The 26952-nt window shown below is 56.3% G+C and overlaps 2 protein-coding genes across 14 annotated transcripts in view; one reads left to right on the top strand and one right to left on the bottom strand.

Annotated features, from left to right (window-relative positions):
- Positions 1 to 18010, top strand: part of GAS8 (growth arrest specific 8) — an 81788-nt gene extending 63778 nt beyond the window's left edge. For 9 of the 13 annotated variants that reach the window (XM_064369899.1, XM_064369898.1, XM_064369907.1 and 6 more), the window contains 7 exons: positions 3267 to 3473; positions 6616 to 6670; positions 7345 to 7550; positions 8133 to 8300; positions 8666 to 8752; positions 11855 to 12064; positions 13075 to 13950. In XM_064369899.1, coding sequence (XP_064225969.1) covers positions 3267 to 3473; positions 6616 to 6670; positions 7345 to 7550; positions 8133 to 8300; positions 8666 to 8752; positions 11855 to 12064; positions 13075 to 13446 — 1305 coding nt within the window. In that variant the 3' untranslated portion in view covers positions 13447 to 13950. Of the gene's footprint in view, positions 1 to 3266; positions 3474 to 6615; positions 6671 to 7344; positions 7551 to 8132; positions 8301 to 8665; positions 8753 to 11854; positions 12065 to 13074; positions 13952 to 15623; positions 15690 to 16117; positions 16204 to 16349 lie in introns of those variants that run through there. The other 4 variants (XM_064369901.1, XM_064369908.1, XM_064369900.1 and 1 more) reach the window with 3 other exon arrangements.
- On the bottom strand, positions 16854 to 19814 carry LOC105726520 (5-hydroxyisourate hydrolase-like). Its single transcript, XM_012465995.2, has 4 exons — positions 19755 to 19814; positions 19201 to 19340; positions 17611 to 17746; positions 16854 to 17110 (listed from the first exon to the last, which is right to left on the bottom strand). Exons 1-4 carry the CDS (start codon positions 19812 to 19814, stop codon positions 17021 to 17023), a joined length of 426 nt encoding a protein of 141 aa, XP_012321418.1. The 3' UTR covers positions 16854 to 17020.
- Between the last annotated feature and the right edge of the window lie 7138 nt (positions 19815 to 26952).

Here is a 26952-nt window from a genome sequence, read left to right as displayed (position 1 = left end):
AGATGAACAGGTGGGTACAGGTGAGGTATGGTGCTCAGGTGTGGGACAGGTGACCAGGTGTGTACACATGTATACAGGTGAGGAGGTGTAGTGTAGGTGAGCAGGTGGGTGCAGGTGAGCAGGTGTGGTACAAGTGAGCAGGTATGGTGTAGATGAGGTGTGGTGCAGGTGAGTAGGTGTGCAGGCGAGCAGGTGTGCAAGTGAGCAGGTGTGCAAATGAGGTGTGATGCAGGTGAGCAGGTGTGTAGGTAAGCAGGTGTGGTGCAGGTGAGCAGGTATGGGTGAGCAGGTGCGTAGGTGAGCAGGTGTGGTGCAGCTGAGCAGGTGTACGGGTGAGCAGGTGTGGTGCAGGTGAGCAGGTGTGGTGCAGGTGAGCAGGTGTATGGGTGAGCAGGTGTGTGGGTGAGCAGGTGTGCAGGTGAGCAGGTACGGGTGAGCAGGTGTGCGGGTGAGCAGGTGTACAGGTGAGCAGGTGTGGTGCAGGTGAACAGGTACGGGTGAGCAGGTGTGTAGGTGAGCAGGTGTGGTACAGGTGAGGTATGGTGTAGGTGAGCAGGTGTGATGCAGGTGAGCAGGTGTATGGTGAGCAGGTGTGGTGCAGGTGAGGAGGTGTGTAGGTGAGCAGGTGTGCAGGTGAGCAGGTGTGCAGATGAGGAGGTGTGTAGGTGATCAGCTGTGGTGCAGGTGAGCAGGTACGGGTGAGCAGGTGTGTAGGTAAGCAGGTGTAGTGCAGGTGAGGAGGTGTGTATAGATGAGCAGCTGTGGTGTAGGTGAGCAGGTGTGCAGGTGAGGAGGTGTGTAGGTGAACAGGTGTGTAGGTGAGCAGGTGTGTGGGTGAGCAGGTATGTAGGTGAGCAGGTGTGTAGGTGAACATGTGTGTAGGAGAGCAGGTGTGTAGGTAAGCAGGTGAGCAGGTGTGTAGGAGAGCAGATGTGTAGGAGAGCAGATGTGTAGGAGAGCAGGTGTGTAGGTGAGCAGGTACGGGTGAGCAGGTGTGTAGGTGAGCAGGTGTGTAGGAGAGCAGGTGTGCAGGTGAGCACGTGTGTAGGTGAGCAGGTATGTAGGTGAGGAGGTGTGTAGGTGAGCAGGTGTGTAGGAGAGCAGGTGTGCAGGTGAGCAGGTGTGTAGGTGAGCAGGTGTGCAGGTGAGCAGGTGTGTAGGTGAGCAGGTGTGCAGATGAGGAGGTGTGTAGGAGAGCAGGTGTGCAGGTGAGCAGGTGTGTAGGTGAGCAGGTGTGCAGGTGTGCAGGTGATCAGCTGTGGTGCAGGTGAGCAGGTACGGGTGAGCAGGTGTGTAGGAGAGCAGGTGTGCAGGTGAGCAGGTGTGTAGGTGAGCAGATGTGTAGGAGAGCAGGTGTGCAGGTGAGCAGGTGTGCAGGTGAGCAGGTGTGCGGGTGAGCAGGTGTACGGGTGAGCAGGTGTGCAGGTGAGCAGGTGTACAGGTGAGCAGGTGTTGTACAGGTGAGCAGGTGTGGTGCAGGTGAGCAGGTACAGGTGAGCAGGTCTGTAGGTGAGCAGATGTGGTACAGGTGAGGTATGGTGTAGGTGAGCAGGTGTGATGCAGGTGAGCAGGTGTGGTGCAGGTGAGGAGGTGTGTAGGTGAGCAGGTGTGGTGCAGGTGAGGAGGTGTGTAGATGAGCAGCTGTGGTGTAGGTGAGCAGGTGTGCAGGTGAGGAGGTGTGTAGGTGAGCAGGTGTGGTGCAGGTAAGCAGGTGTGTAGGTGAGCAGGTGTGGTGCAGGTAAGCAGGTGTGTAGGTGAGCAGGTGTAGGTGAGCAGGTGTGCGGGTGAGCAGGTGTGTGGGTGAGCAGGTGTGTGGGTGAGCAGGTATGTGGGTGAGCAGGTGTGTGGGTGAACAGGTGTGTAGGAGAGCAGGTGTGTAGGAGAGCAGGTGTGTAGGTGAGCAGGTGTGTAGGTGAGCAGGTACGGGTGAGCAGGCGTGTAGCTGAGCAGGTGTGCAGGTGAGAGGTGTGTAGGTGAGCAGGTGTGCAGGTGAGCAGGTGTGGTGCAGGTGAGCAGATGTGTAGGAGAGCAGGTGTGCAGGTGAGCAGGTGTGTAGGTGAGCAGGTGTGCAGGTGAGCAGGTGTGTAGGTGAGCAGATGTGTAGGTGAGCAGGTGTGGTGCAGGTGAGCAGGTGTGCAGGTGAGGTGTGCAGGTGAGGAGGTGTGTAGGTGTGCAGGTGAGCAGGTGTGTAGGTGAGCAGGTGTGCAGGTGAGCAGGTGTGCAGGTGAGCAGATGTGTAGGTGAGCAGGTGTGCAGGTGAGCAGGTGTGCAGGTGAGCAGATGTGTAGGAGAGCAGGTGTGTAGGTGAGCAGGTGTGTAGGTGAGCAGGTGTGCAGGTGAGCAGGTGTGTAGGTGAGCAGATGTGTAGGTGAGCAGGTGTGGTGCAGGTGAGCAGGTGTGCAGGTGAGGTGTGGTGCAGGTGAGGAGGTGTGTAGGTGTGCAGGTGAGCAGGTGTGTAGGTGAGCAGGTGTGCAGGTGAGCAGGTGTGTAGGTGAGCAGGTGTGCAGGTGAGCAGGTGTGCAGGTGAGGAGGTGTGGTGCAGGTGAGGAGGTGTGTAGGTGAGCAGGTGAGGAGGTGTGTAGGTGAGCAGGTGAGCAGGTGTGTAGGTGAGCAGGTGTGTAGGAGAGCAGGTGTGTAGGTGAGCAGGTACAGGTGAGCAGGCGTGTAGCTGAGCAGGTGTGCAGGTGAGAGGTGTGTAGGTGAGCAGGTGTGGTGCAGGTGAGCAGATGTGTAGGAGAGCAGGTGTGCAGGTGAGCAGGTGTGTAGGTGAGCAGGTGTGCAGGTGAGCAGGTGTGTAGGTGAGCAGGTGAGCAGGTGTGCAGGTGAGCAGGTGTGTAGGTGAGCAGATGTGTAGGTGAGCAGGTGTGGTGCAGGTGAGCAGGTGTGCAGGTGAGGTGTGGTGTAGGTGAGGAGGTGTGTAGGTGTGCAGGTGAGCAGGTGTGTAGGTGAGCAGGTGTGCAGGTGAGCAGGTGTGCAGGTGAGCAGATGTGTAGGTGAGCAGGTGTGCAGGTGAGCAGGTGTGTAGGAGAGCAGGTGTGTAGGTGAGCAGGTACGGGTGAGCAGGTGTGTAGGTGAGCAGGTGTGGTGCAGGTGAGCAGGTGTGCAGGTGAGCAGGTGTGTAGGTGAGCAGATGTGTAGGAGAGCAGGTGTGTAGGTGAGCAGGTACGAGTGAGCAGGTGTGTAGGTGAGCAGGTGTGCAGGTGAGCAGGTGTGGTGAAGGTGAGCAGGTGTGCAGGCGAGCAGGTGGTACTCTCATTGCCCTGCAGGTGTACAAGCAGAAAGTGAAGCACCTGCTCTATGAGCACCAGAACAACCTGACAGAGATGAAGGCTGAGGGCACCGTGATCATGAAGCTGGCACAGAAGGAGCACCACATGCAGCAGGGTGCGCTGCGCAAGGATATGCGGGCGCTGAAGGTGGAGCTGAAGGAGCAGGAGCTGGCCAGTGAGGTGGTGGTGAAGAACCTGCGGCTGGTAGGTGTGATGGGGGCACGTGGGGGCTGACATTGTTGGGGACGCAAGCCCAGTGCTGCATGAACTCTGGTTTATTCCACAGCAACTGGGAATTCATATTTTTGCATAAGATCTGCATGTTTTCAGTTTGTTGAAATACATGTATATTTTTAAGCATGCATCCAAACAAACCCCATTTTGGGGCCAAGTGCCCAATGCTGTCTCAGCCTCGAGGAAAAAATTGACATCCCGAAGAAAAATCCAGCTCAGGGTCTTTGATGTGCTGCTGACACAGGATGCCCAGGTGCTTTCCTAGAGAACAGTGTCATAGGCATTTAGTAGAAAGTGAACCAACCATTAGAATGTCCAGCGTGTCGGCCCCTGGGCAGCTGTGACGGTTTGTCATACAAGCTGTGCTGATTTTTACTTCTGAAGCTGGGGGTTCCCAGGGCACCGTTACAATTGATTTGTGCACCTGGTTCAGTGGCTCACACCCATAATCCCAGCACTTGCGAGGGTTAAATGGGAGAACCGGTTGAGGCCAATAGTTTGAGAGTAGCCTGGGTGAAATCATTGAACCCTATCTTGTTTTTTCTCTTTTTTTGATTTCTTTCTTTTTCTCTAGACTGCTCAGCAGGATGAACCCTGTCTCTACAGAAAAACAAAACAAAACAAACCCATGGCCCGATGAGGTAGATCAGGCCTGTAATCCCAGCACTTTGGGAGGCCGAGGCGGGTGGATCATGAGGTCAGGATTTCGAGACTATCCTGGCTAGCATGGTGAAACCCCGTCTCTACTAAAAATACAAAAATTAGCTGGGCATGGTGGTGGGTGCCTGTAATCTCACCTACTTGGGGGGCTGAGACAGGAGAATTGCCTGAAACCGGAAGGCGGGGGCTGCGGTGAGCCGAGATGGCGGCGCTTCACTATGGCCTGGACGGCAGAGCGAGACTCCGTCTCAAATAACAATAACAACAAACGTCAGCTGGCGTGGCGGCACACGCCTGCAGTGTCAGCTGCTTGGGAGGCTGAGGTGGGAGGACCCCTTGAGTTCAGGAAGTCAAGGCTGTGGTGAGCTAGCATCGTGCCACTGCACTCCAGCCTCGCTGACAGAGTGAGACAAAGCAAAAAAGAAAGAGATCTGTTTGCTGAGTGTCCATTAGCTGCTAGGTCCTGATCTGATCTCTGACAAAATGCCTGCCTGACTGGGGCTGATGGTCTAGGGAAGACAAAATCACTGTGTCAGATAAAACAGACAGTCTGGTGGGGACACATGAAACAGAGAAAGCCAAGTGGGGAGAGGAGGGGTGCAGTTTTGTACAGATAGGTGACCAGCGGGGAGAGGGGCGTGCCAGTGGGAAGGCCCAGAGGAACAGAAGGAAGACACTGGGGGAAAGGGGTCTGTGCTTGTTCGCCTCGAAAGCTGGGTGAGGACTGGGGCTTTGACCTCGGGGAGTCCACTGCACTCTGAGAACTGGGGCGGAGGAGAGATGTGTCTGACTTTAGTCTTCAAAGGTTCTTCCTGGTGCTGGGTAGAGGAGACTTTCTTTCTTTCTCTTTTTTTGGAGATGGAGTCTTGCTCTGTCACCCAGGCTGGAGTGCAGTGGCGCGATCGTGGCTCACTGCAGCCTCCGCCTCCCGGATTCAAGCCATTCTCCCACCTCAGCCTCCCAAGTAGCTGGGATTACAGGCACCTGCCATCATGCCCGGCTAATTTTTGTATTTTTGTAGAGATGGGGTTTCACCATGTTGACCACGCTGTCTCGAACTCCTGACCTCAGGTGATCCGCCTACCTTGGCCTCCCAGAGTCCTGGGATTGTGGGCATGAGCCACTGCGCCTGGTCTCAAGGAGACTTTAACACATTTGCCTCATGCCTGGAAGCAGTTCAGCCTCAACTGAATCTGGAAGAAGCTTGGTGACACTGCTGACTTCGCAGCAAAGCATGAGGGTGCTGAACTCTTGAACCCTGCAGAACTGTCTGATCTTAATCCGGGTCCTGGATGTGGTATTGTTACATAAACAGAGTTCACTGTTGGATGAAAATACTGCTTAAAAAAAAAAATCAATGACCAGGTGCAGTGGCTCAAGCCTGTAATCCCAGCACTTTGGGAGACCAAGGGGGGTGGATCACAAGGTCAGTAAATCGAGACCATCCTGGCCAACATGGTGAAACCCTGTCTCTACTAAAAATACAAAAATTTTATTTTCTACTTTATTTTCTATTTACAGGCACGTGTGGTGGTCCGCGCCTGTAATCCCAGCAACTTGGGAGGCTGAGGCAGGGGAATCACTGGAACCTGGGAGGCGGAGGTCACAGTGAGCTGAGATCGCGCCACTGCACTCCAGCCTGGTGACAGAGCGAGACTCTGTCTCAAGGAAAAAAAAATATTTTTTATTCAAAATTTTAATATATAATGTTTATTGAAATATAATGTACACAAATTATTTGTTTAAAAATACATATTTATTTATTTTTAGAGATGAGGTCTCATTCTGTCTCCCAGGCTGCAGTGCAGTGGTATAATTGTAACTCACAGCAGCTTCGAACCCCTGGGCTCAGGTGATCCTTCCACCTTAGCCTCCCAAGTAGCTGGAACTATAGACATGTGCCACCACACGCACCTAATCTTTAAATTTTCTGTAGAGGGTTTTGCTATGTTGCCTAGGCTGCTCTTGAACTCTTGGCCTCGAGTGATCCTCCTGCCTTGGCCTCTGAAGTGCTGGGATTACAGGCATGAGTCACCATGCCCAGCCTATTAAAATACTTTAAAAATGCTGCTTTAGGCAACAGTGCAGCAGGTTGGAAGCTACACACGGGACCTGCAGAGATCCCACAGCTCTCTGTGGGTGTGACTGCTGCTCTCCAGGCTGTGGGATGGTTTGGCAAAGGAACCAAGCTGGGTTCAGTGCCCACAGTGTCTGTTCATGTTCTCTCTCAAGCTTAGAGGTGCTTTAGTTGAGGGAAGTGAGTTAGGAAGTGTGGAGGTCACCAGAACCATGTTATCCTGGGCATAGTCCATGAACCTGGAGGTGTGGAGAACCCAGCAACCAGCAGCAGAATGAGGTTTGCTGAGCTGGGTTTCTCGTGGAGGTTAGGACCAGGGGAGTGGGCTTCCTTCTGTGTCTGGCTGTCTAGTAACGGCCTCTTTTCCCTGTGCAGAAACACGCTGAGGAGATCACCAAGTTGCGGAATGATTTTGAGAGGCAAGTTCGAGGTCAGTTTCCCCCATGCTCATTGTGTAGGGGTGCCAGAGCCCCCATCAGAAAGGAACTTACCTCCAGAGCTTGTGAACTCAGGGAACACACACTAGATTAAAGCAGCCCAAGCATGCAAGGGAAAGAATGTGGGAGTTTCCAAGGTCAGCGGACCCACTCAGAATCCCAGAACGACTGACTTCCATGTGGGTCTGGGAGGCTGTGATTATCTCACACTGTCCCACTCCTAGCTAAAATCAGGAGCTACCAGCAGGTGGCAGTTACTCAGTGCCATGGGCAGCATTCTTAAAATAGTCTTCTCCATGGTTCCTGGTCTGAGAAGGCTCCGATTTCAGAAGTCTGGTTTACTAATAAGAGCCTGTAGTCTGTGTCTGGATGGCCACACAGGCCTTGATTACGCTCCCTAGCGTCAGCTGACATTCAGCTGTTGGCAGTCCCAGTGCAGGGAGCGATTAGCAATGCCTGTCACTGGCAAAGGCAGGTGGACAGTGGCATGTGTGCTGACTGTGAGCATCAGCAGAAAGCACTAAAGCCCTCTGTTCTCCTGCAGAGCTTGCTTGCAAAGCTGTTCTGACCACAGTGGGCGTTTGGGGTCCTGTTTACAGGCTCCATGTTTTGTAGTCGTAGGGGCACCTTCTTCCTTGCCAAGCTGCTATTTGTTGCTGCCTTTCAGAAACTGAGGCCAAGTATGACAAGAAGATGAAGATGCTGAGGGACGAGCTCGATCTGCGGAGAAAGACCGAGCTGCACGAAGTGGAGGAGAGGAAGAACGGCCAGATGAACACGCTGCTGCAGCGCCATGAGGAGGCCTTCACCGACATCAAGAACTACTACAACGACATCACCCTCAACAACCTGGCCCTCATCACCTCCCTCAAGGTGAGGTGCTGCGCATGAGGTGGGGTTGGGGGGATGTGGGCTGCAGAATCCTGGGGATCCGGACCACAGCCCTCCTCCCAACACACCCCGTTTCATGAGATTATTTGACGATGCCCCTCTAGTACCCTTAATGAAATTCCTAAATAACGTAACCTGTCTATACGTATTGTTAAAAGCTGTCAGGATATTTCCTCACTGTAGTAAGAGGGGGAGGTAATCAAGTGTAATTGCTTTGTAAAAGCTTGGTGCAGTGGGTATCCCGTTGTGGCTGGAGTGGACAGGTGTCCTCATCATTCACATGCTGGCAGTGATAGGATTTTCTACAAGAGGCAACAGCCCTTGGTGGAATCTTGAACAAAGTGTAGTCCCTCCATCTGCGTGGAAGCTGCATTCCCAGAAAACTCAGAATAAGTTGAAACTGCAGAAATACTGTGTTTATACCTACAACGGGGATCTAAGTGCCAGCGTGTATGTGGCCACAGGACCTGTTTGTGGGCAGGAGGGCCCCCCGGCTCCCCCTGCAGCCATGGCCCCTGTGGTTCTGCCTGCTGACCCCTCCCGGGCCCGTGCTTGTGCCTGCAGGAGCAAATGGAGGACATGCGGAAGAAGGACGAGCGCCTGGAGAGGGAGATGGCAGAGGTGTCTGTGCAGAACAAGCGCCTGGCGGACCCTCTCCAGAAGGCTCGCGAGGAGATGGGTGAGATGCAGAAGCAGCTCGCGCACTACGAGAGGGACAAGCACATCCTGCTCGTGAGTTTCCTGCTGGATTCATCTCCCTCCTTGGCGCCAGCCTCAGCTCAGGAGGAAGGAACACCACGGGGATCCCTGAGGCTCCACGTGGGGCTTGGCCCTCAGGGCAGGAAGGGAGATGGGGAGGCTGGCATTTCTCCTTTCTCAGCCTTGTTTTCTGGGGAAAGTCAGGTCTGGGGGTGTTTTGGAGACAGGCCCTCATCTTCACCGCATGCTACTGACCTGCCCTGGCGGGGCTCAGCTGCTGGTGTCCTGGAGCCTGGTCCTTCCAGCAGTGGTTTTTGGCCTTGCCGTCTCCCAGGAGACTGTTACCTGATGACTTAATCTTGAATACTTTCTGTCCCGACTCCCTGTCTTCTCTACAGTGCACAAAAGCACGTTTAAAAGTCACAGAGAAAGAGCTGAAAGACCTGCAGTGGGAGCACGAGGTGTTGGAGCAGCGGTTCAGCAAGGTGAGTGGGCACCAGGCTGGCCCTGCCACGGGCGGTGGTAGTGACGGGTCACGACAGGCCACGGTCTGCCAGCCAGGGACGGGGCTCTTCTTGTTGCCCTGGCCCCTGGAACAGCTTCAGGTGCCTTGACCATGTTTTTGGGTTCTGAAGCTGTAACTCATCCCACAGCTTCTAAGAGGCAAAAACCTGTGGCCTGTTTTGCATGCATATCCTGCAGGAGGCCTGGGGTCTCATGGGAGCAGATCACACATGACTCACATGCGTGTCCTGCAGGAGTCTTGGGGTCTCATGGGGAGCAGATCATACATGACTCAGGTGTATCCTGCAGGAGGCCTGGGGTCTCATGGGAGCGGATCATACATGACTCACATGCGTGTCCTGCAGGAGTCTTGGGGTCTCATGGGGAGCAGATCATACGTGACTCGTGTATCCTGCAGGAGGCCTGGGGTCTCATGGGAGCAGATCATACATGACTCACATGCGTGTCCTGCAGGAGTCTTGGGGTCTCACGGGGAGCAGATCATACGTGAGTCGTGTATCCTGCAGGAGGCCTGGGGTCTCACAGGGCGCGGATCACGCATGACTTTTGTTTTCTTACGAGCTCCCCTCTGAGCACGTGAAGGAGGCCTGGCGCCTTCAGCACATCTTTATCCCGTGTGTGTATGTTTGTAAGTACTGACATGTTACTTTCTCATTGTAAAGAAGTCATGGGGTCTTAAGTGTAAGTTAAAATGAGTCTCCAGGCCGGGCGCGGTGGCTCATCTCTGTAATCCTAGCACTTTGGGAGGCCGAGGTGGGTGGATCACCTGAGGTCAGGAGTTCAAGACCAGCCTGGCCATCATGGTGAAACCCCATCTTAAAAAAAAAAAAAAGGAGTCTCCATGTGCTGAGCACCGGTCTTCACACTGGCGAGCTTTGTGAGCTCCCTTCCTGGTTTCCTGGATGCTCTAGTGTGCATGTGACTGTGGATTACGAACACAGGATCAGGCATAAGCACAGCTTACTTTTTAATCTCACAGGGTATCGGGCTGCAGATAGGGAGCGGCTTCATTCTCAGCCACACGGTGCTCCGTTTCGTGAATGCTTGCTCGTGTAGCTGACTCCCCTGTGTTTCGTGTTTCTGATCCTCTGCTGTTGTACGCACGGCTGCCTCAATAAGTTTGTCTTTGTGCACCTGTGTGAGATTGCTTCTTAGGAAAACCAGTTCCTAGCAGCGGGATCGTTGGGTCTGAGGGGTCTGTGTTGAGGATTCTGATCGTCTGTCCAGAGGGCCGTTCTGAGTCACACACCTGCCAGGGTGCTGGAGGGGCCATTTCCATCCTTCCTCATCTGTACCAGATCTAACAGGTTTAAACCTGTGCACATGTGATTGGGTGGGAAACATCTCATTTAGCGGGTGCTTCTGAGGTTTCCAGTGAGTGTAAATGCGAGGTCTTGTCTCTGTCCCTGGACACTCCCTGCCTCTGTGCAGTTTCAAAGTTCTGGCCGAGGACCAGTCCAGCACCATGGGCCCCTCAGGCTTTGCCTGTGGTTTGCGTGGCCAGAGCATCTTACCTTAAGCAGCAGTGGTGGGTGCTGTTTCTGTTCTCCAACTTAATTGACATGTATGAACACAGACGGTTGTAGTGGGGTTGGCCCCTCAGGAACATCCCATCTGTCTGTCAGATCTAGACCCACCTTCAGAGATCCCTCGGGTCCTGCAGGACGTGCATTGCTAGGCTGTGCCAGCCCCCGGGTGCAGCCCTGTCTGCACGGCTCAGGGGAAGGGCATCTGCAAGGCAGCCGGTGAGGCCCTGAGGACTGCTGTGTTAGACAGGGACCCTTCCCCCTGGCTGTGGGTTTTGAGTGAATATTATTAGGAAGAGGAGAGCAGAGACGTGCCTGGGTTGGAGCCTTGTTCTCTGCCATATTTTCTTCTATTTGGGTGCAGTTCCTGAAATTATCAAAGTCAGTGTCTCTTCCTAGAGAACCGAGAGCTCAAATTTGTCAGCACAATGTGGAGGCCAGAGGCACTTACAGTGTCATGCATATGGACGAGGACCTGGATTTCAGCAAACCTGGGGAATTCTGACACCAGCTGGAAGGAACGCAGGGCCAGGTGGTGCCTTTGAAAAAAGCTGCGGTGTTTTAGCATGGTCCTTTTTTCTTCCAAACAGTCGTAAATGTTTTTAAATGTATAGAGAACATTCTAGAAGGGGTCACACCATGTGTTCACAATGGTGGCCTCTGGGAACTGGGGTTAAGGTGTTCACTTCTTTGAGATGGAGTTTCGCTCTTGTTGCCCAGGCTGCAGTGCAGTAGTGCAATCTCAGCTTGCTGCAACCTCTGCCTCCAGGGTTCAAGCAATCTGTCTGCCTCAGCCTGCCTAGTAGCTGGGATTACAGGCCCCTATGACCACACCCCACTAATACTTGTATTTTTAGTAGAGACGGGGTTTTCACTATGTTGTCCAGAATGGTCTCGAACTCCTGACCTCAGGCGATCCACCCACCTCAGCCTCCCAAAGTGCTGGGATGACAGGCGCGAGCCACCGCGTCAAGCTCAGGCTGTTCACTTTTTTATAGTCTTCGACAAAGTCTCGATTTGTTTAGAATGCACAATTGGTAGAAAACTTAGGAGGTAAAAAAGAATGGTTTTACTGGTCGGCAGGCAGCTGCCTCCAAGGCTGTTCTTGGTCCTCTATTTGTGGGGCAGGCAGCACATGGGATCTGAGCGAGCAGATCCTCCACGGCCCAACCCGCAGCTCTGCCTGCTGGATGCCCTGGATCCCGCGTCTTAGCTGAACCCACAGCCCTCGCTCGGAGCCACCCATGGAGTGGCTTTCAGGGTGGGGCTACTCCACCTCTTACCAGGACTCATGGCCTCTAGAGACACTTTCCTGAGAGGAAGGTTTATGCTGTGTGGACAGCTGTACAGAGGGCCAGGGTGTGGGCAGTGTGGACAACCGCCGGCTCGGTGCTGTGGGGTGGGCACTGTCGGAAAGCCACCTCCCATAAAAAGCAGCACCGTGTTTGGGCGGGTGCAGAGGTGGGAGGCAGCTTCTCCCCAGTGAGATGTCCCCAGGGCAGGGGCCTCACAGCCCACGCAGCGCTGTCCCTGCAGGTGCAGCAGGAGCGGGATGAGCTCTACTGGAAGTTCACTGCTGCCATCCAGGAGGTGCAGCAGAAGACCGGCTTTAAGAACCTGGTGCTAGAGCGCAAGCTGCAGGCCCTCAGCGCCGCTGTGGAGAAGAAGGAGGTGCAGTTCAACGAGGTGCTGGCGGCCTCCAACCTGGACCCCGCATCCCTGACGCTGGTGTCCCGCAAGCTCGAGGTAGGCCCTTGAGGTAGGCTGCCCCAGTGGACGGCCTCTTCCCTATGGCAGGACCCTTCCGTTCCGTGCTGTGCCTCCTCGGATGGGCACAGACGCCTCGGTCAACCACTGGGCAGGGGCATTCATGGGCTTCCTGTGGCCCCAGAACAGAGCGGCATGGATGCCTCCCGCCGTCTTAGCTGGCGGTCTCCTCTCACCAGTTCTGCTGAAGTCTCTTGATCTTCCTGGACCCTGTGTGACCTCACGGTGCCTCCTGACCTCTGGGTCTCTGCTCACTCCAGTTCTCAGGCCTGGCTCATCCGAGCACCTAAGGCTCTAGTCATCTCAGTGCAGCCTGACAATGGGCGTGGGAGTGGAAAAGCCACATGGAGTCTCTCTGGGCCTGAGCGCCTGTGTTGGTGACAGCAGACCCAGACACAGGCCTGGAGGATGGTTGCACCTCCTGAGCTCTCAGCCCAGGCACCACCCCCATCCTGGGACAGAGAGGGCGCCAGGAGGCCCTGAGACGGGCGGGTTAGGACATGGGCAGTTACGGACACAGTAAGTGCAGGGTTGTGGGAGCCTGGGGACCCTGACCCCACTTTGCAGGTACTGGGGACATGAGGTCTAAGAAGAGCCTGGAACATTCCATCATTCTGTGTCACGGTTACGTATGGTGCTGCTCTGCTAGGGTGTCCCAGGATAAAGCAGATGAGGCCTGGGGCCCCCATGGGGAGAGACAGCGTGCCCTGGAGGATCAGGAGGATGCTGGAGCCTCAGACTGCCTCACAGGTGCCTCTTACCTGTCTAGCTTCTGGACCTGGGCCTGGCCTCTGTTCCCTGGACCCGGTTAGGGAAAGTCACGGAAGGAACAGGCACAGGGCAAAGGTCTCTGACTGACACTGGAATCCTGGCCAGTTGAGGCACAGCCTGTGGCTTCCTTGGGGCCCTCCAAGATGGATGATGCATGCCCCTGGCCCAGCTGGTGCCCCTGAGCTTGCAACAGCTGGTCGTGAGGTCTTCACCAACAGGCCCCGCAGAGGGAGACTGGCTGGTCACAGAGATGCAGCCTTTGGGGCCACCGCGCACCGTCTGACTCTGCTGCTGTGCTGGGCTCGTCCTTCAGCGACATAGATGCCTGGGACATCGGCTCGAGGCTTCCTCACCGTGGAAGTATCTGTTATCCTGAGAACATTCACAGATGGTATTTTTTTGTTTTGTTTTCGAGACTGAGTCTTGCTCTGTCACCCAGGCTGGAGTGCAGTGGTGCCATCTTGACCCACTGCAGCCTCTGCCTCCCAAGTAGCTGGGATTATGGGCATGTGCCACCACACCTGGCTAATTTTTGTATTTTTAGTAGAGACAGTTTCACCATGTTGGCCAGGCTGGTCTTCAACTCCTGACCTTAAGTGATCTGCCCGCCTTGGCCTCCCAAAGTGCTGGGATTACAGGTGCGCACCACCACACCTGACCTTATTTTTGTATTTTTAGTAGAGATGGGGTTTCACCATGTTGGCCAGGATGGTCTCAGTCTCTGACCTTGTGATCCACCCGCCTTGGCTTCCTGAAGTGCTGGGATTACAGGCCTGAGCCACCGTGCCTGTCCTCCAGATGGCGTTTTTAAGGTGGTTCGTGCACACGCAGTTGAGCTGAACACAAATGCATGTGCTCACCACCGACACCAGGCCGAGGGCTGACCTCATTCAAGTCAGCTGATCTCTTTTTTTTCTGAGATGGAGTCTCACTCTGTCGTCCAGGCTGGAGCCCCTTGCTGAGCTGCCCTGGGGGCACCAGGTGTTGTACAGATGCACTACTGAGGGGCTGGTTCTGAAAGGCCTGTCAGCTGTGTCTGAGTTTCGGGCCGGTTGGTAACCATGGAAGAACTGGACAGAGCCTACTCTGCCACTGCTGGGATTGCAGGGCTGGAGGGGGCAGGTTGGGGCCAGCACAGAATGGGGATGGGCAGAGAGTTTGAGAGCTGCCCAGAGGCTGAGTCAACGGGTGGGGCTGGGAGGGGCCGAGGTGGCTTGGTGTTTGCACACTGGGGAACTGTGGGTCCTGGCCTAGTGGGCAGTGGTGCCTGTGGGACCCTGGTCATCTGGGATGGCCTGGCTCTCAGGGCCTGAGGTAGTAAGGCTGTATAAGTGGGGTGTCACTGGGGCCAGAGGCAGACTCTGAGATTGTCTGCTCAGCACTGGGCGCCGTGAGCACAGGCAGGTGAGGGAGTGAGGTCCCACTGTTGGGAGGAGGAGGTGCGTTCCCAGCTCCTGGCTGAGGCTGCACCCGGCCGGCTGCTGAACCATTGAGATGAGGGTCACTGCTGCTGTCCCCACGCACCAGGCTGAGCACGGAGCCAAATGTGGGCCAGCTCTTCCTTTCCTGGTCATTGTTACCGTGACTTCTAAGTGAGGAATCTTCTGGCGAAGTGACAGAGGCCCCGGCAGGGACACTGCAGGCTGCGCAGGTGTGAGGGCTGCTCTGTCCGTGGGCAGCAGAGACGGCTGTAAAGCTAGGCTGGGCCCAGTCGTGGCCACAGGCAGTAGCCCAAGAAGCCCCTGGCCTGGCCATGTGGTGAGACCCTTGCCCACATCTGGGCGGGCCAGCGCTGCTGAAGACCACTTTCTTCTGTTAGGAAAACTTGAGAGAATACATTCACAAGCTTCGAGACATGCAAGCGGTGTGTGAGGAGTGTTCAGTGCACAGTCTCCGTGTGCGGCCGCACGCCGCCTGCCGCCACCTCATCTGCATTTCTTGTGGGTTTGGACTGTTCTTTTTTTTTTGAGACTGTGTCTTGCTCTGTCACCCAGGCTGGAGTGCAGTGGTGCAATCTCAGCTCACTGCAACCTCTGTTTCCCAGGTTCAAGCGATTCTTGTGCCTCGGACTCCCAAGTGGCTGGGATTACACAGGTGTGAGCCACCACACCTGGCTAATTTTTGTATTTTTAGTAGAGACAGGGTTTCACCACATTGGCCAGGCTGGTCTCAAACTCCTGACTGCAAGTGATCTGCCCGCCTTGGCCTTCCAAAGTGGTGGGATTATAGGTGTGAGCCAGCACGCCTGGCTAATTTTTGTATTTCTAGTAAAGAAGGGGTTTTGGCTGGGCGTGGCGGCTCACGCCTGTAATCTCAGCATTTTGGGAGGCCAAGGCGGGCAGATCACTTGCAGTCAGGAGTTCAAGACCATTCTGGCCAACATGGTGAAACCCTGTCTTTATTAAAAAAAAAAAAAAAAAAAAAAGGCGGGGGGCGGTTTGGCCGTGTTGGCCAGGCTGGTCTTGGACTCCTGACCTCAAATGATCTACCGTCTTGGCCTCCCAGACTGCTGAGATCACAGGCATGGGCTGCCTCGCCTGGCCTGGACCATTTCTTTATGGAGACGTGTGGCTCCCTGTTCTCTGCTCCTTCCGTGTTTTCTCTCAACCCTTGGAGACCTTTTTCTGCTGAAAACCCTGTGTGGATGGAGGCATCGTCGAACCAGGCTGTTACTCCCCGGGTCTCTGAGGAGAGCCTGGAGCCCCCAGGCCACCCCCATTGCCTCAGTCAAAAGATGAGTCTCAGACTCTCACCTCTCTCTCCTCAGGATGTTCTGGAATCGAAGAACAGCACCATCAAGGACCTGCAGTATGAGCTGGCCCGGGTCTGTAAGGTGCGACGTGCGCTGCCCTCCCTCAGAGACACCCTCGGCGCCAGCCTGTTCTAAATGCAGATGCTCTCTGGGGACCCCGCCGGGGCCCACTCTGTACCTCGTTTGACAAGGCAGTCATCACTGTCCCCACGTGAGGGTGCAGTCGTGGCTGAGGGCAGCTGGGTTCTGTTGGTTTGGGGCACAGCTCTGTCATCTAGACCATGTCTCTGCTGGGATGGGTGTGGGGGCACCTGGGCCCTTCCCTGGTCGGCCCCTTCCCCTGGGTAGGGAGGGCGTGAAGAACCCGAGGGAGGAGCATCCACCCAGGGCCAGAGCAGCTGTGCCCCGAGTGTCTCTGCCCTCTGCCTCTGTCTCCTCATCTGTGGAATGGGAATAGTGACGGCCCCTCCCTGCTGCGATACCTGACCTGGATGATGTCTCCCACACAGGAAATGACTGATAGGCCTTTGGCTCTATCCTTTTACACCGTGATGCTCACGATGCTTGTCCCTCCACGGAGCTGCACTCAGCTCTGGTGGGCCTGGGCGCAGGGACCCTGAGCTCTGGTGGGCCTGGGCGCGGGGACCCTGAGCTCTGGTGGGCCTGGGCGCGGGGACCCTCAGTTCTGGTGGGCCTGGGCGCGGGGACCCTGAGCTCCCTAACGCTGCCCTGTCCCCACAGGCCCACAATGACCTGCTGCGCACGTACGAGGCGAAGCTGTTGGCCTTCGGGATCCCTCTGGACAACGTGGGCTTCAAGCCCTTGGAGACAGCTGTGATCGGGCAGACGCTAGGCCAGGGCCCTGCGGGACTGGTGGGCACCCCCACGTAGCTGCCCCTCTGGGGGGGCACGGCCCCCAGAGCCAGCCTAGGAACTCTCTCTGGATGACACCCCCTTTCACACCAAGGACAGCAAGTGTTTTAGGTTTTATCATCAGCAAATGAAAACTTTCCACGTGTCCTTCCATCCTCTCGCCTGGCTCCGTGGATGGAACCACCTGCAGGACCCTCACCCGTGGCGTCCCCGCCACTTCCTCCTCTGGGTGCATGTCCAGCCTGTGCCGGGGCCTGCTCCCTGGTCACCTCCAACCACAGACAGCAGGACCTTCTCAGAGGGCCCTGCGCTCCCCTGGAGCTGGGCACTGTGCTGCCTGTCTTCACGCCATTGTCCCAACCACTGGACGGCTTTGCGGGTGCTGGCAGTGACTTTATTGATGCCTGAGTCACAGCTGCCCACTGGGAATCTCCAGGACTTCCCTAGGAAGCGGGTGACCCTGGTGCTCCCTGTTGAGGGTGAGGGTCACGGCCCGCGTGCGGGAAGGGGCAGGTGGCCTCCTGCTGCCGGGCCTGGCTCTAGCTCCCTCGGTAGGTGGTGTAGGACCAGGGGCTCAGCAGCAGGGGCACGTGGAACTTCTGGGCCTCGCTGGGGATGGTGAAAACAACCTGAGATGGAGAGAAGGCCGGAGAGAGGGTGAGGGGGTGGCAGCAAACTGGTCGTCTAGCCCCAGCGTGCCTGGGAGAGCTCAGCAGCCCAGACTGAGGGTCCGGGATGGAGTGAACCCTCCCCACCAGAGGGACATTGCTCAGAAGCCACGGCCCTGAGCTCAGCCACAGCCTGACAGTGCACATGCTTCTGTGCGGCTGCAGTGCAGGGTGAGGCAGTGAGGTCAGGCACAGAGCTGGAGTTGGCTCGGATGAAAACCTCTATCAACAGAGGGGATGAGTCACCCCTGGCCCAGTCTCCCCAAAAAGCCTGACCGTGGGCAGGTCAGCGATGGGTGTGTTCCAGAGAGTCTTGCTGCCTGGAAACCTTTCTTCTGGGAGCTCAAAGCAAGTGAGCTCACCCACCTGCCACAACCCAGGACCAGTCTGCCCACTGCCTAAATGATGCCGATCCCAGCGAGTCACAGATCTCAGCCCCTCCAGCGCACCGGGGCGCTCACCTCCACATATGGGTAGAAGCTTTCCTGCCCCCTCCTCCTCCAGTAGGCCGCAGTGTCGAAGGTGAGCTTGTAGGTGCCTGCCTTCATCTGGTCCCGCGTCAGGAGTCCAGGGCAGCGGCCATCTGGGTCTGTGTAGCTGGGGAGAGGATGAGGGTGCAGAGCGGGAGATGAGGAGCTCCCCACCCCAGCTTTCCTGGGTCTGCACCCCACCTGTCAGACTTGGGTGAGCAGACACAGTGGGACCCACAGCACTGTCTTTAGGGAATCAACACAGAGAAGAAAAAGGGAAAAGGCTCCCATAATTTACTCCATGAGCAGTAACCACCTTAGAGCTGGCATGTATTTTTCCAGATTTTCTCTATGCATATTTGTTGACAAACAAAATAACTCATCAAATGGATTATACTATTGGTATTATTTTATAAGCTGTGGGTTTCTGGGTCAGTAACTACCAAACTCTCACCACAGGGCGGGCCTGTCCACTGCACGGAGCAAACATGTCGTGTGCCCTGGTACCCTGTCAGGGTCCTCAATGCCTGTGGTTCTGCCCACAGTCACCTCCGGAAAACCTCACATCGTTCTTGCCAGCTGGTCTTTAAAGTGTGTGCTTCTGCTGTGATTGGAAAGAACAGGCTGGGTGCAGTGGCTCCCGCCTTTAATCCCAGCACTTTGGGAGGCCATGATGTCAGGAGTTCAAGACCATCCTGACCAACACTGCGAAACCCCGTCTCTGCTAAAAATACAAACAAATCAGCCAGGTGTGGTGGTCCTTGCCTGCAATCCCAGCTACTAGAGAGGCTGAGGCAGAGAAATGCTTGAACCTGTGGGGTGGAGGCTGCAGTGAGTTGAGATTTCGCCACTGCGCTCCAGCCTGGGTAACAGCAAGACTACGTCTAAAAAAAAAAAGTATAGCACGAGTGTATGTGGGGAACCCCCATGAGACCCGTAGGCCACATGGTGCTCTCCTAACCCTCAGGTGGGACCTGGAGGAATTAATGCCTCAGCTTTTGTGAAGGGTCAAATGAGGATGTAGGAGCGGCACCGTCACACCCTGATCCTGTGGGCCCAGCCCTGCCCTTCTGGCTGGAAGAGAGGGGTCTGCTTCCCACGCAGGGGCCATAAGGCCTGGGGAGGTGGGTGTGACACCCACCTGGGAATTGCCCGGCAATCCCAGCACGGACCTGGGCTTGCTGTAGGAGTAATCGTGGTGCTGGCCTCAGGGTGTATGGAGAATGGAAAGAGCAGAGTGTCCAGCTACTGCCTGGCACAGGGCTACCTGTGATCTCAGAGACAGTGAGGTCTTCCCCTCAGGGCTCACCTAACCCCCTCCCCGCCCCCGCTCCCACAGCTGCCAGGAACAGGCAGAAACACTCCCACCCCATCAGGTGCTCAGTGGCCTGAGGTTGGAGGTGGGAGGAAACCGCACCTCCTCATCTCCGTATTTTCAGAGAGGCCCCCGCCCCTCCCCGCACCCTGGGCTGAGTGGAGGGTCAGCAGCGGTCAGCCCTGCTCTCCAGCCTCACTGCCTGGCTCCCTAGCCCCTGCCGTCTGTCTCAGGACAGGACCCCCCTCCCAGCGTCTCCCGCCTACCTAGTCCTCAGCTCCATCCACTGCTGGCTGTGGTCCTCCAGCCGGGACAAGCAGAGGCAGAGGCCCCTGGCTGGGACCCCGGAGGCGGTATCCAGCACATGGGTGGTCAGTGGGCTGCCCAGAGGCTCCATGCTGCTGCCCTAGGCCAGGAGAAGGAGGCCAGGGTGAGCCTCTGGGGCCCTGTGCCCACCCGCCCCAATCCTGCGTCCACACCAGCTGGAAGGTGTAAACAACTCTCTGGACAGTCCTCCCAGTGCCCAGGGGACCGGGGCAAGGGTTACTGGAACTGCCTAGTCAGCTGAAGAGGCTCCAAACGTAAACAGCGGACCGGTGCCTCCCGACCCTTCCCGGCCAAGCCCCCCGCTCCCCCGCTCCCCCGCCCCACTGGGGACCCAGTCTCCCGCCCACGCCCCCCAGGAAAGGGCCATCGTCCCCCAGGCACTCCGGTCTCTGGGCTCTCTCCTCCGCCCCCTTTCCTGGGTCCTCGACGCTCAGCCCCGCCCTAGGCAGCTGAGGGGACAGAGGCCCCGCATGTCCAGGCCTGGCCCCCTAACCTCCTGGGGGCCCAGGTGTCGCTGGAGCCGCAGCAGCCGCGGGGCGGCCCCGGAGCTCATCCTGCCCCACCGACTGCGACGCCCGCGGGCAGAGGGAAGGGCGGGGCCGTCACTCCGCCCCGGACCACCTCGTGCCCACCGGGAGGACCGCAGCAGGGCTTTGCCCAGGAAGGGGCGCTGGTGGAGAATCGGGGCGCACAGACCTGGAGCCCGAAGCGGAGTCGAGGACGGGGCCGGGGGCGGGGCGTGGGTGGTGCCGGGGGCGGTGCCGGGGGCGGGGCGTGGGTGGTGCCGGAGGCGGTGCCGGGATCGGGCGTGGGCGGTGCCGGGGGTGGTACCGGGGGGCGTGGGCGGTAGAGGGGGCGGTGCCGGGGGCGGTGCCGGGGGCGTGGGCGGTAGAGGGGGCGGTGCCGGGGGCGGTGCCAGTCGCGGGGCGGTGCCGGGGGCGGTGCCGGGATCGGGCGTGGGCGGTGCCGGGGGTGGTACCGGGGGCGTGGGCGGTAGAGGGGGCGGTGCCGGGGGCGGTGCCAGTCGCGGGGCGGTGCCGGGGGCGGTGCCGGGATCGGGCGTGGGCGGGGGCGTCACCGCGGGCGCGCAGGTGGGGCGGGATTGGGGTCCGCGCCAGGTTTGGAGCCCCGCGGGTGTGTCACGGAAGCCCCTTACAGGGCAAGTACGGTTAAGATTAGCCGAGACAAAGGGGACTTGACCCAAGTCAGGTAAGCGAGTTTTATTCACCTGCCGGGCTGCCCCGTAACCGTCACAGGAGGCAGCCCCGAGCTTACAGAACGAGGGGTGTATACGGGGTTAGAGGGGGCGTCAGGGAGTTTCAGGACCGACTGAATCTATCCGCTTGTAACAGGTACGGAGGTCGTTTTTCAGCTTTTGAGAGACTTACATTATTCTGTGACTTTTGTGGCGGCAGTTTAAAAAAAAACCAGGATGTGTAAACAGGAATTCGAATGAAGGTTTGTTTTTCCAGGGCCGCCCCAGGCCCCCAGGTGGCTGCATTCAGGCTTTGCTCAATCGTAGCAGGTCCGGCAGCTTTGCTGTGGCGCCGAGAGAGGAATGCAGCTGCAGAGCAATCAGAGTGGGGGCTCAGCTGCCTTTTAATAGGTAATGGGAGAGGGGCTGCTTCTCGGCGTTTGTTTGGGAGGCTAGATTGCAGGGCTTGTCGTTCCGGGAGCTGTTGGTGTCCTTGGAGCGGCTTCATATCTTGTATTGCCCCATGGGTGAAAGCTTTAACACGGTCCTGTAAAAACTGGGTGAGGAGTGGCGAGAGGCAGGGACCAAATGCTAGAAGGAGGACGGGGTTCTGGCGGGGCCTACGAGGGACAGTAGCCAGGGCGCCCAGGAGTTCGGAACCGCCGGCGGCAGGTGGAGTGACTAAGTTTTTGTGCTTGGTCACTGAGTTTTTCACAGCGTCCTGTACTAGCCCTGATTCATTGAGGTAGAATCAGCATTGTTAATTTAAAAATAGACATAAACCTTTTTCAGCAGCGAGGAGGTCTAGACCTCGGCAGTTTTGTATGGGGAATCCTGCTATAAAGAGTCTAGTTGGTTTTGGAGGTGAGTGATAGAGTCTGTTTCTTCTAGTGACGATTGGAAGTCTCCAGAGAGTGACTGGAAATGTGATAACGAGGTTCTCAGGCTTCCGGCTCCTAACCCGACACTGGTGGTGACTCCGAGGGCTGGTAATAAGGGAATGGACAGTATTGGTCTTTTTGGGCAGGCATGTAACGTAGCAGGGACAGGGAGTTCTTGGTTTGGAGGACAAGCCTAACGTGGGGGGCAAGGTAGACTAGGGTGCAAGTACCTGTCCAGTGGGTGGGAGACAAAGTGGGCTGTGGACCCACAGAGGAAGAATATGCCTGCCTTGTTAATGCAGACAGACGAGTGGATTGAGACTAGGTGTTGGAGTGCCTAGTTTCCTCATTTAGAGAGACTAGGATCAGCTTCAGCAACTCAGAGTGAGGAGGAGAGAGAGACCCCTTCGAGAACTCCTGTCTGGGGAAGGGGTTTCCATGTCGGAGAGGCAGGGAGGGAGATAATGCGGAGGGGCTGGGTGAAGAGGCCGTTAGCTTCAGGGAAGACTGAATAATTACCCCGGGTGAGGGATGGGAGATGGTTTTAGTTGAGCCACAGGTGGAGGGAGGGATGGTGCCTGCATGTGTGTCTGTTGGAAGAGGTGACACTTAAGAATGGGACCTTGGATAGCAGAGTGAGGGAGCTTTGTGCGGTTGTAATTGGCAGTGTATGTGAGAGAAGTTTGGTAGCTCTGTGAGCGAGGGCAGCGGGATAGTTCCCAGTGAGGGTGAGGGCTTTGTCTTCAAAGGCAGAGCCTTTTTGGACAGTGTGTGAAAATCGAACGGGAATGTGGTCCCCGGGCTGATAATTTGGGGTGGCTGAGCAGGCAGTAGAGGAAAGGGAAACGCAGGTCCAGCACTGGGAAGCGTAGAGTTGGAGCGCAGTGACAAGAGATGGTCCAGCCTTGTAGAGTAAGAAGGGGCTCTGAGGGAGCAGAGGCCGTCGGGCTGGCGATTAGAGGACTTAGGAACTTGAGGAAGAATCGGAGTCCGTGTCTGGGGGAAGGAGTTGGTGGGGGCTGTATGGGGAGGTGACCTCTTCCAGAGGGGCTGTGAGGTGGCTGATAGCGTCCCGTCCCTTGGATAGTCAGAGTCTCCTCGTGGATGAGCGAGGAATAGGGAAGTTAAGACCTTTTTTGTGTGGGAATGGGGAGAGAGGAGAGGGCTTCTGATACCTGTTATGCTATGGGGAGAGGCTGTTCCCCATCGTGAGGGCCTTGGCACCTGGAGCAGGGGCAGAGGTGATTACGAATGAGTTACTTGTCAGGGGTCTCCTTCGGGGACGGGCTAACTTCTTGTAAGGTGGAGTTTGGTTGGACTAAGGAGGGTGCCTGAGAATCGGCAGAGGGTGGCAGGGGACGGGTCGGTGGGTGCTTCAGGAGCTCTTTTTAATCTGGAAAGATGGCACCAAGAGACATGTCCTGAGAGTTTAGCTGCGGTGGGGGTTGTGACAAGCACTTAAAAGGGACCTTCCCGCTTGCTGTTGAAGAGGTTTTAGAAAGACATGTTCTCCTGGTAGCAGGGTCTGGTTGCTGGGGCTTCCATGGGGCTTTGGGAGGGCCTGGTCTGCTTGTTCATGGAGAAGAAGGTGGATGAGGGAAAGTTTTGGGAGGTATTCTTCTAGCTGAGAGTTAGAAGGGGGCCTGTTTTGTGAAAGGAAAGGGTGTCCATACATTAACTCAAATGGGCTGAGGAAGGAAGCTTTCAGGCTAGCTCTGATGCGGGCTAGGGCCGTGCGCAGAAGGGAGGTCCAGGGTTTCTGGACTTCAAGAGTGAGTTTGGTTAACTGAGTTTTAAGGATCCCATTTGCCCTTTCAGCTTTTCCTGATGACTGGGGGCGGTGTGGATGTGGAGGCGGCCACTGAGCGCTGAGGGGCTGAGAGACCTTTCGGGTGATTTGGGGGATGAAGCGAGGGCCGCCGTCTGATCGTGTGGAGCGCGGGAGACCAAATCTAGGGATGATTTCTGTTAAAAGAATTTGAGAGACTACTGCACCTGTCTCAGAGGAGGCGAGAAACACTTGCACCCGCCTGGAGAAGGTGTTTGTAACAGTAAGAAGAAACTCAGCCCGCTTGGCAGGAGGCCTGTGGTAAACTCTCTTTGCCAGTCGTCCCCCAGGAGTGTTCCTCTTAGCTGATGTGGAGGGTCCCTTGAGAGGAAGTGGCAGAGCGTATGTGACGGTTGGAGGTTGTGTCTCTCAGTGGGTAAGTAGGTGGGAGAAGAGAGACAAGGGCGAAGGAGGAGGTGCAGTGGGTGGGCACCTCATGGAAGGGCTGGTGAGGAGGGTTAGAATGTCTTTGGTTTGTTCTCGGAGGAGGATGAGTTTTCGGTCTGTGACTATCCAGTTCCCCTGGAGGGAGGCCCCTTGTCGCTGCATTGAGGCTTTTCCGTGGGAGAGTACTGGCGCTGGAGGGTGGGGGTGAGGAGGAGCGGCAGGGGCAGAGAAAGGGAGGCTTCTTCTGCTGCATCGCCAGGCTGTTTCCTTCTGAGATCGCCTCTGATCCTGTGTGGTGTCCTCAGCAGTGTCTAACTCCTGCCTTAGCTGGAGCTGTGCCGCTAGCAGGAGTTGGTAGATAAGGGACCGTTAGTGAGGGGGGTTCCCTTGACAGTAAGAAATCCTCTCTCTTGCCAGACGGCGGCATGTGAATGGGGAATGTGATGGGCATATTTGGGGTTGGTAAAAATGTTGACTTGTTTGCCTTTGGAGAGGGTTAATGAAATGGCATGCTGTGAGACGTCAGGACATTTGAGAGCTGTAAGTTCTGCCTTTTGGGAGGAGGTCCCCGGGGGTAGCGGTTGGGTCGATCGAGGGAGACCCCGCTGCATACCCAGCGATTTTATGGGAGTCGGCTGACTTGGAAGAGAGGCCGTCTATAAATAACTGGTTGTCAGGATCAGGGAGAGCTTCGGGGGAGGTCTGAGGGAAAAGAGGCTGTGGGTGATATTTCAGTGCAGGAGCGCGTGGGCGGGGAGGCCCGTACCGCAGCAGGAGTGGCGGGGGACGCGGACATCGCCGGGAGCCTGAGCGGTAGTTTGTCCAAAGCTCAGCTCCCCTCACAGAGGAAGGCTCTGCCTTGATACCAACTTGGAAGAATCGTGGGTTTATAGCTTTAGAAATCACATATGAAAAGGGTTTTGGTTTACAGCTTCAGGAATCACGTGTGAAAGCGTCCAGTTTACAGTGTTAGGACTCACATGTGAAAAGGTTTTGGCTTGATCTCTTTTTAAGTAAAAACAGTGTCTTCCGGAGAGTTTCCCCAAAACCAAGCGTGTTATTTTCAGGAAGGAGATGCAGGAGGCTCCAGCTGGGCTGCTCTCTCTTCTATTGAGATGCACAGTGCATGACGGAGCGGGAGGGAAGCCCAGATGCCTGGGTCTCCTTCCTCAATACTGGAAGTAGAGACGCAGCACTGAGGGAGCACTTCTGGAGAGGCGGAACTCAGGGTTTTAAGAAAGAGGGCCTGGAGGCGTTGGGTACGAGAAGGAGAAGGAGTGCACAGTGCTCGGAGGACAGCGGGTCCTGTAGGCTGTGGACTGCGGCGTCTTGACCGAATGTTACTGTTTTGCTTTCTAAGACTAGGCTGGCGGCAGGTGCCAGGGCTCCGAGGCAGGTTGGCCACGCTGGGTGGTGTCTAGTTGTTTAGCTAGTACCTGTGGTAGCAGAGGGTAGCCCTTCATTCTCTGCACAGGCAAAGGTGGAGCAGGGGTGGTGGCAGCTTTCAGTTTGTGGAAGGTAGGGCTTATGTTGTGTGAAGGGTTTAGGGGCTCACTGAGGGGGCCTTTGGCTGCTTCATGCAGGGGGTGGGCTCGGAGGGCAAAATTGGGAATCTCTATTCTGAAGAAGCCTGCTAGTCCTAGGAAAGAGGGTTTCACCCTTAGAGGTGGGTGGGGGCAGGCCGTCCATCAGTGCTGCCTGTGCTGGGGCCATGGCTCGGGCCCCGGGGAGAGCTGGACTTCTAAGTACGTCGCTGTGGGAATGGAGAGCTGTGCTTTGGAGGGGAAACCCTACATCCTTTACTAGAAGAAAGTTTAGAAGGGCAGTAGTGTGAGTCAGAGTCCTCCAGGGCGGCGCTACAGAGGAGGAGCTCAGCTGCCTACTAAAGGAGCCGGCCAGGGGAGGGGCTCGGGAGGTGAGCTCTGGGGCTGCAGGTTGTCCAAAGACATGGGGGTTATCTCCAGAGCCTGGGGGCGCTGTCCAAGGAAGTTGTCATGACTGGAGGGTTTCAGGGTCAGTCCAAGTGAAAGCAAAGAGATTTTGGGAGTCAGGGTGAAGAGGCGTGTTTTAGGCCTGTCACAGTGTAACAGATGGTGCCTGGTGGGATGAGGGAAAGCAGCCTATAGGGGTTAGAACTACCAGGTGCCTGGGAAGGACCGCCTGACTGACAGCCTGGAGATTTTGGACTATGTGACAGGGAGGACAGGGGAGTCGTGTGGAGGACGTGTTGGCCTAAGGTGGTCTTGTGAGAGGAGTCTGTTTACGATGGGTGATAAGACTTTTAGGTGCATTAGTGAAATGGGATACTGTGAGACATTAGGAAATTGGATGGCTGTTTCGCTGGATTTTGATGGGGTCATGGTGAGCTGCTAGAGAAGGGGCAGTGGTGTCCCACAGTAATGAATTAACAGCAGAAGTAGGGAGTGGATGTTGGGAGGAGGGGTTGAGGGCTGGCGGGGTGGCAGAGAGGAGGAGGGGAGACTCCAGTTGTGGGGAAGAGAAGAAGGTCATGGAAGCTTTGAATTTGGTTAGGAGGTCTGCCTAGGATGGGGGTAGGGCAATGGGATGATAAGGAAGGGGTGTGAGAAAACCATATCGAATAGGGAGCGATTAAAAGGTCTGGTGTCACGTGGGTGTGAGATGGGTCCGTCAGCCCCCACAACTGAGACCTGAGAGGGGCGAGTGCGTCCTGAGAATTCAGGCAAAGCCGAGTGGGTGGCCGTGGTATTGATTGAAAAAGAGATCGGCTTGCCTGCTACGTGTAGAGTTACCCTGGGTTTTGATGCAGTGATGGCAGATGGGGCTGGGGCCCTGGCCTCGTCGGTCTAGGCGGAGGAACTGCCGGAGCGCAAGCAGTTCTTCCCTTTCGTCTTGCTGAGTGGGTGGTGGCTCTGAGGTGCCGGCTTTTCTGTCCATCTTTTGGGAGGAGTCAGACTTCCAGTGGCCTGTCTGCTGGTGGACTGGGCAGGGACTTTTCAGCACTCGTGGGTTAGGCTTTCCCATGCCCAGTGGCATTCTTAAAACGAGGCCCAGGAGGGCCACTGCCCTCGGGTCTCGTGCCCGTGCTTACGATGGCGAGGCTGTCGGATAGCCGCAGCTCGAGGCTGGTATTCAGCACGATCTCTTCGGGCTTCATCTCATTACGCCGCTCATCCCTGTTATTGAAGACTTTGAAAGCCAGGTTAAGGAGGTCTTGCTGTGAGGTCGGATGTCGAGGGTAGATTGGGTATGAGGAGGCAGCGTCGATGAGAGTCTATTTTTGGAGAGCCTTTGTAAGGCGGGAAAGGAATTAGGCAGGATTTTCTTCTGCTTTTTGGGGAATTTCTTTCAGCTTTTCAAAATCCACGGCCTTCTGGGCAGCTTTGCTAAGGCCTGCAGTAAGGCTGCCTGGCTGGGGTCT

This window comes from Aotus nancymaae, unplaced genomic scaffold (assembly GCF_030222135.1).
Source record: "Aotus nancymaae isolate 86718 unplaced genomic scaffold, 86718_ANA_hifiasm-v0.15.2.pri h1tg000095l, whole genome shotgun sequence".
NCBI classification, from domain to species: domain Eukaryota; kingdom Metazoa; phylum Chordata; class Mammalia; order Primates; family Aotidae; genus Aotus; species Aotus nancymaae.
The sequence above is the reverse complement of the archived record's forward strand: the minus strand, read 5'-3'. Positions and strand labels throughout refer to the sequence as shown.

Bases quoted from the DNA above. Each gene is read 5' to 3' on its own strand.
- LOC105726520 (XM_012465995.2), bottom strand. From the start codon at position 19,814: ATGAGCTCCGGGGCCGCCCCGCGGCTGCTGCGGCTCCAGCGACACCTG. The intron at 17,747-19,200 runs GTAGGCGGGAGA...TCCTCTCCCCAG, and splicing joins TGGATGGAGCTGAGGACTAG to CTACACAGACCCAGATGGCC. The intron at 17,111-17,610 runs GTGAGCGCCCCG...TCTCCATCTCAG, and splicing joins GCTTCTACCCATATGTGGAG to GTTGTTTTCACCATCCCCAG.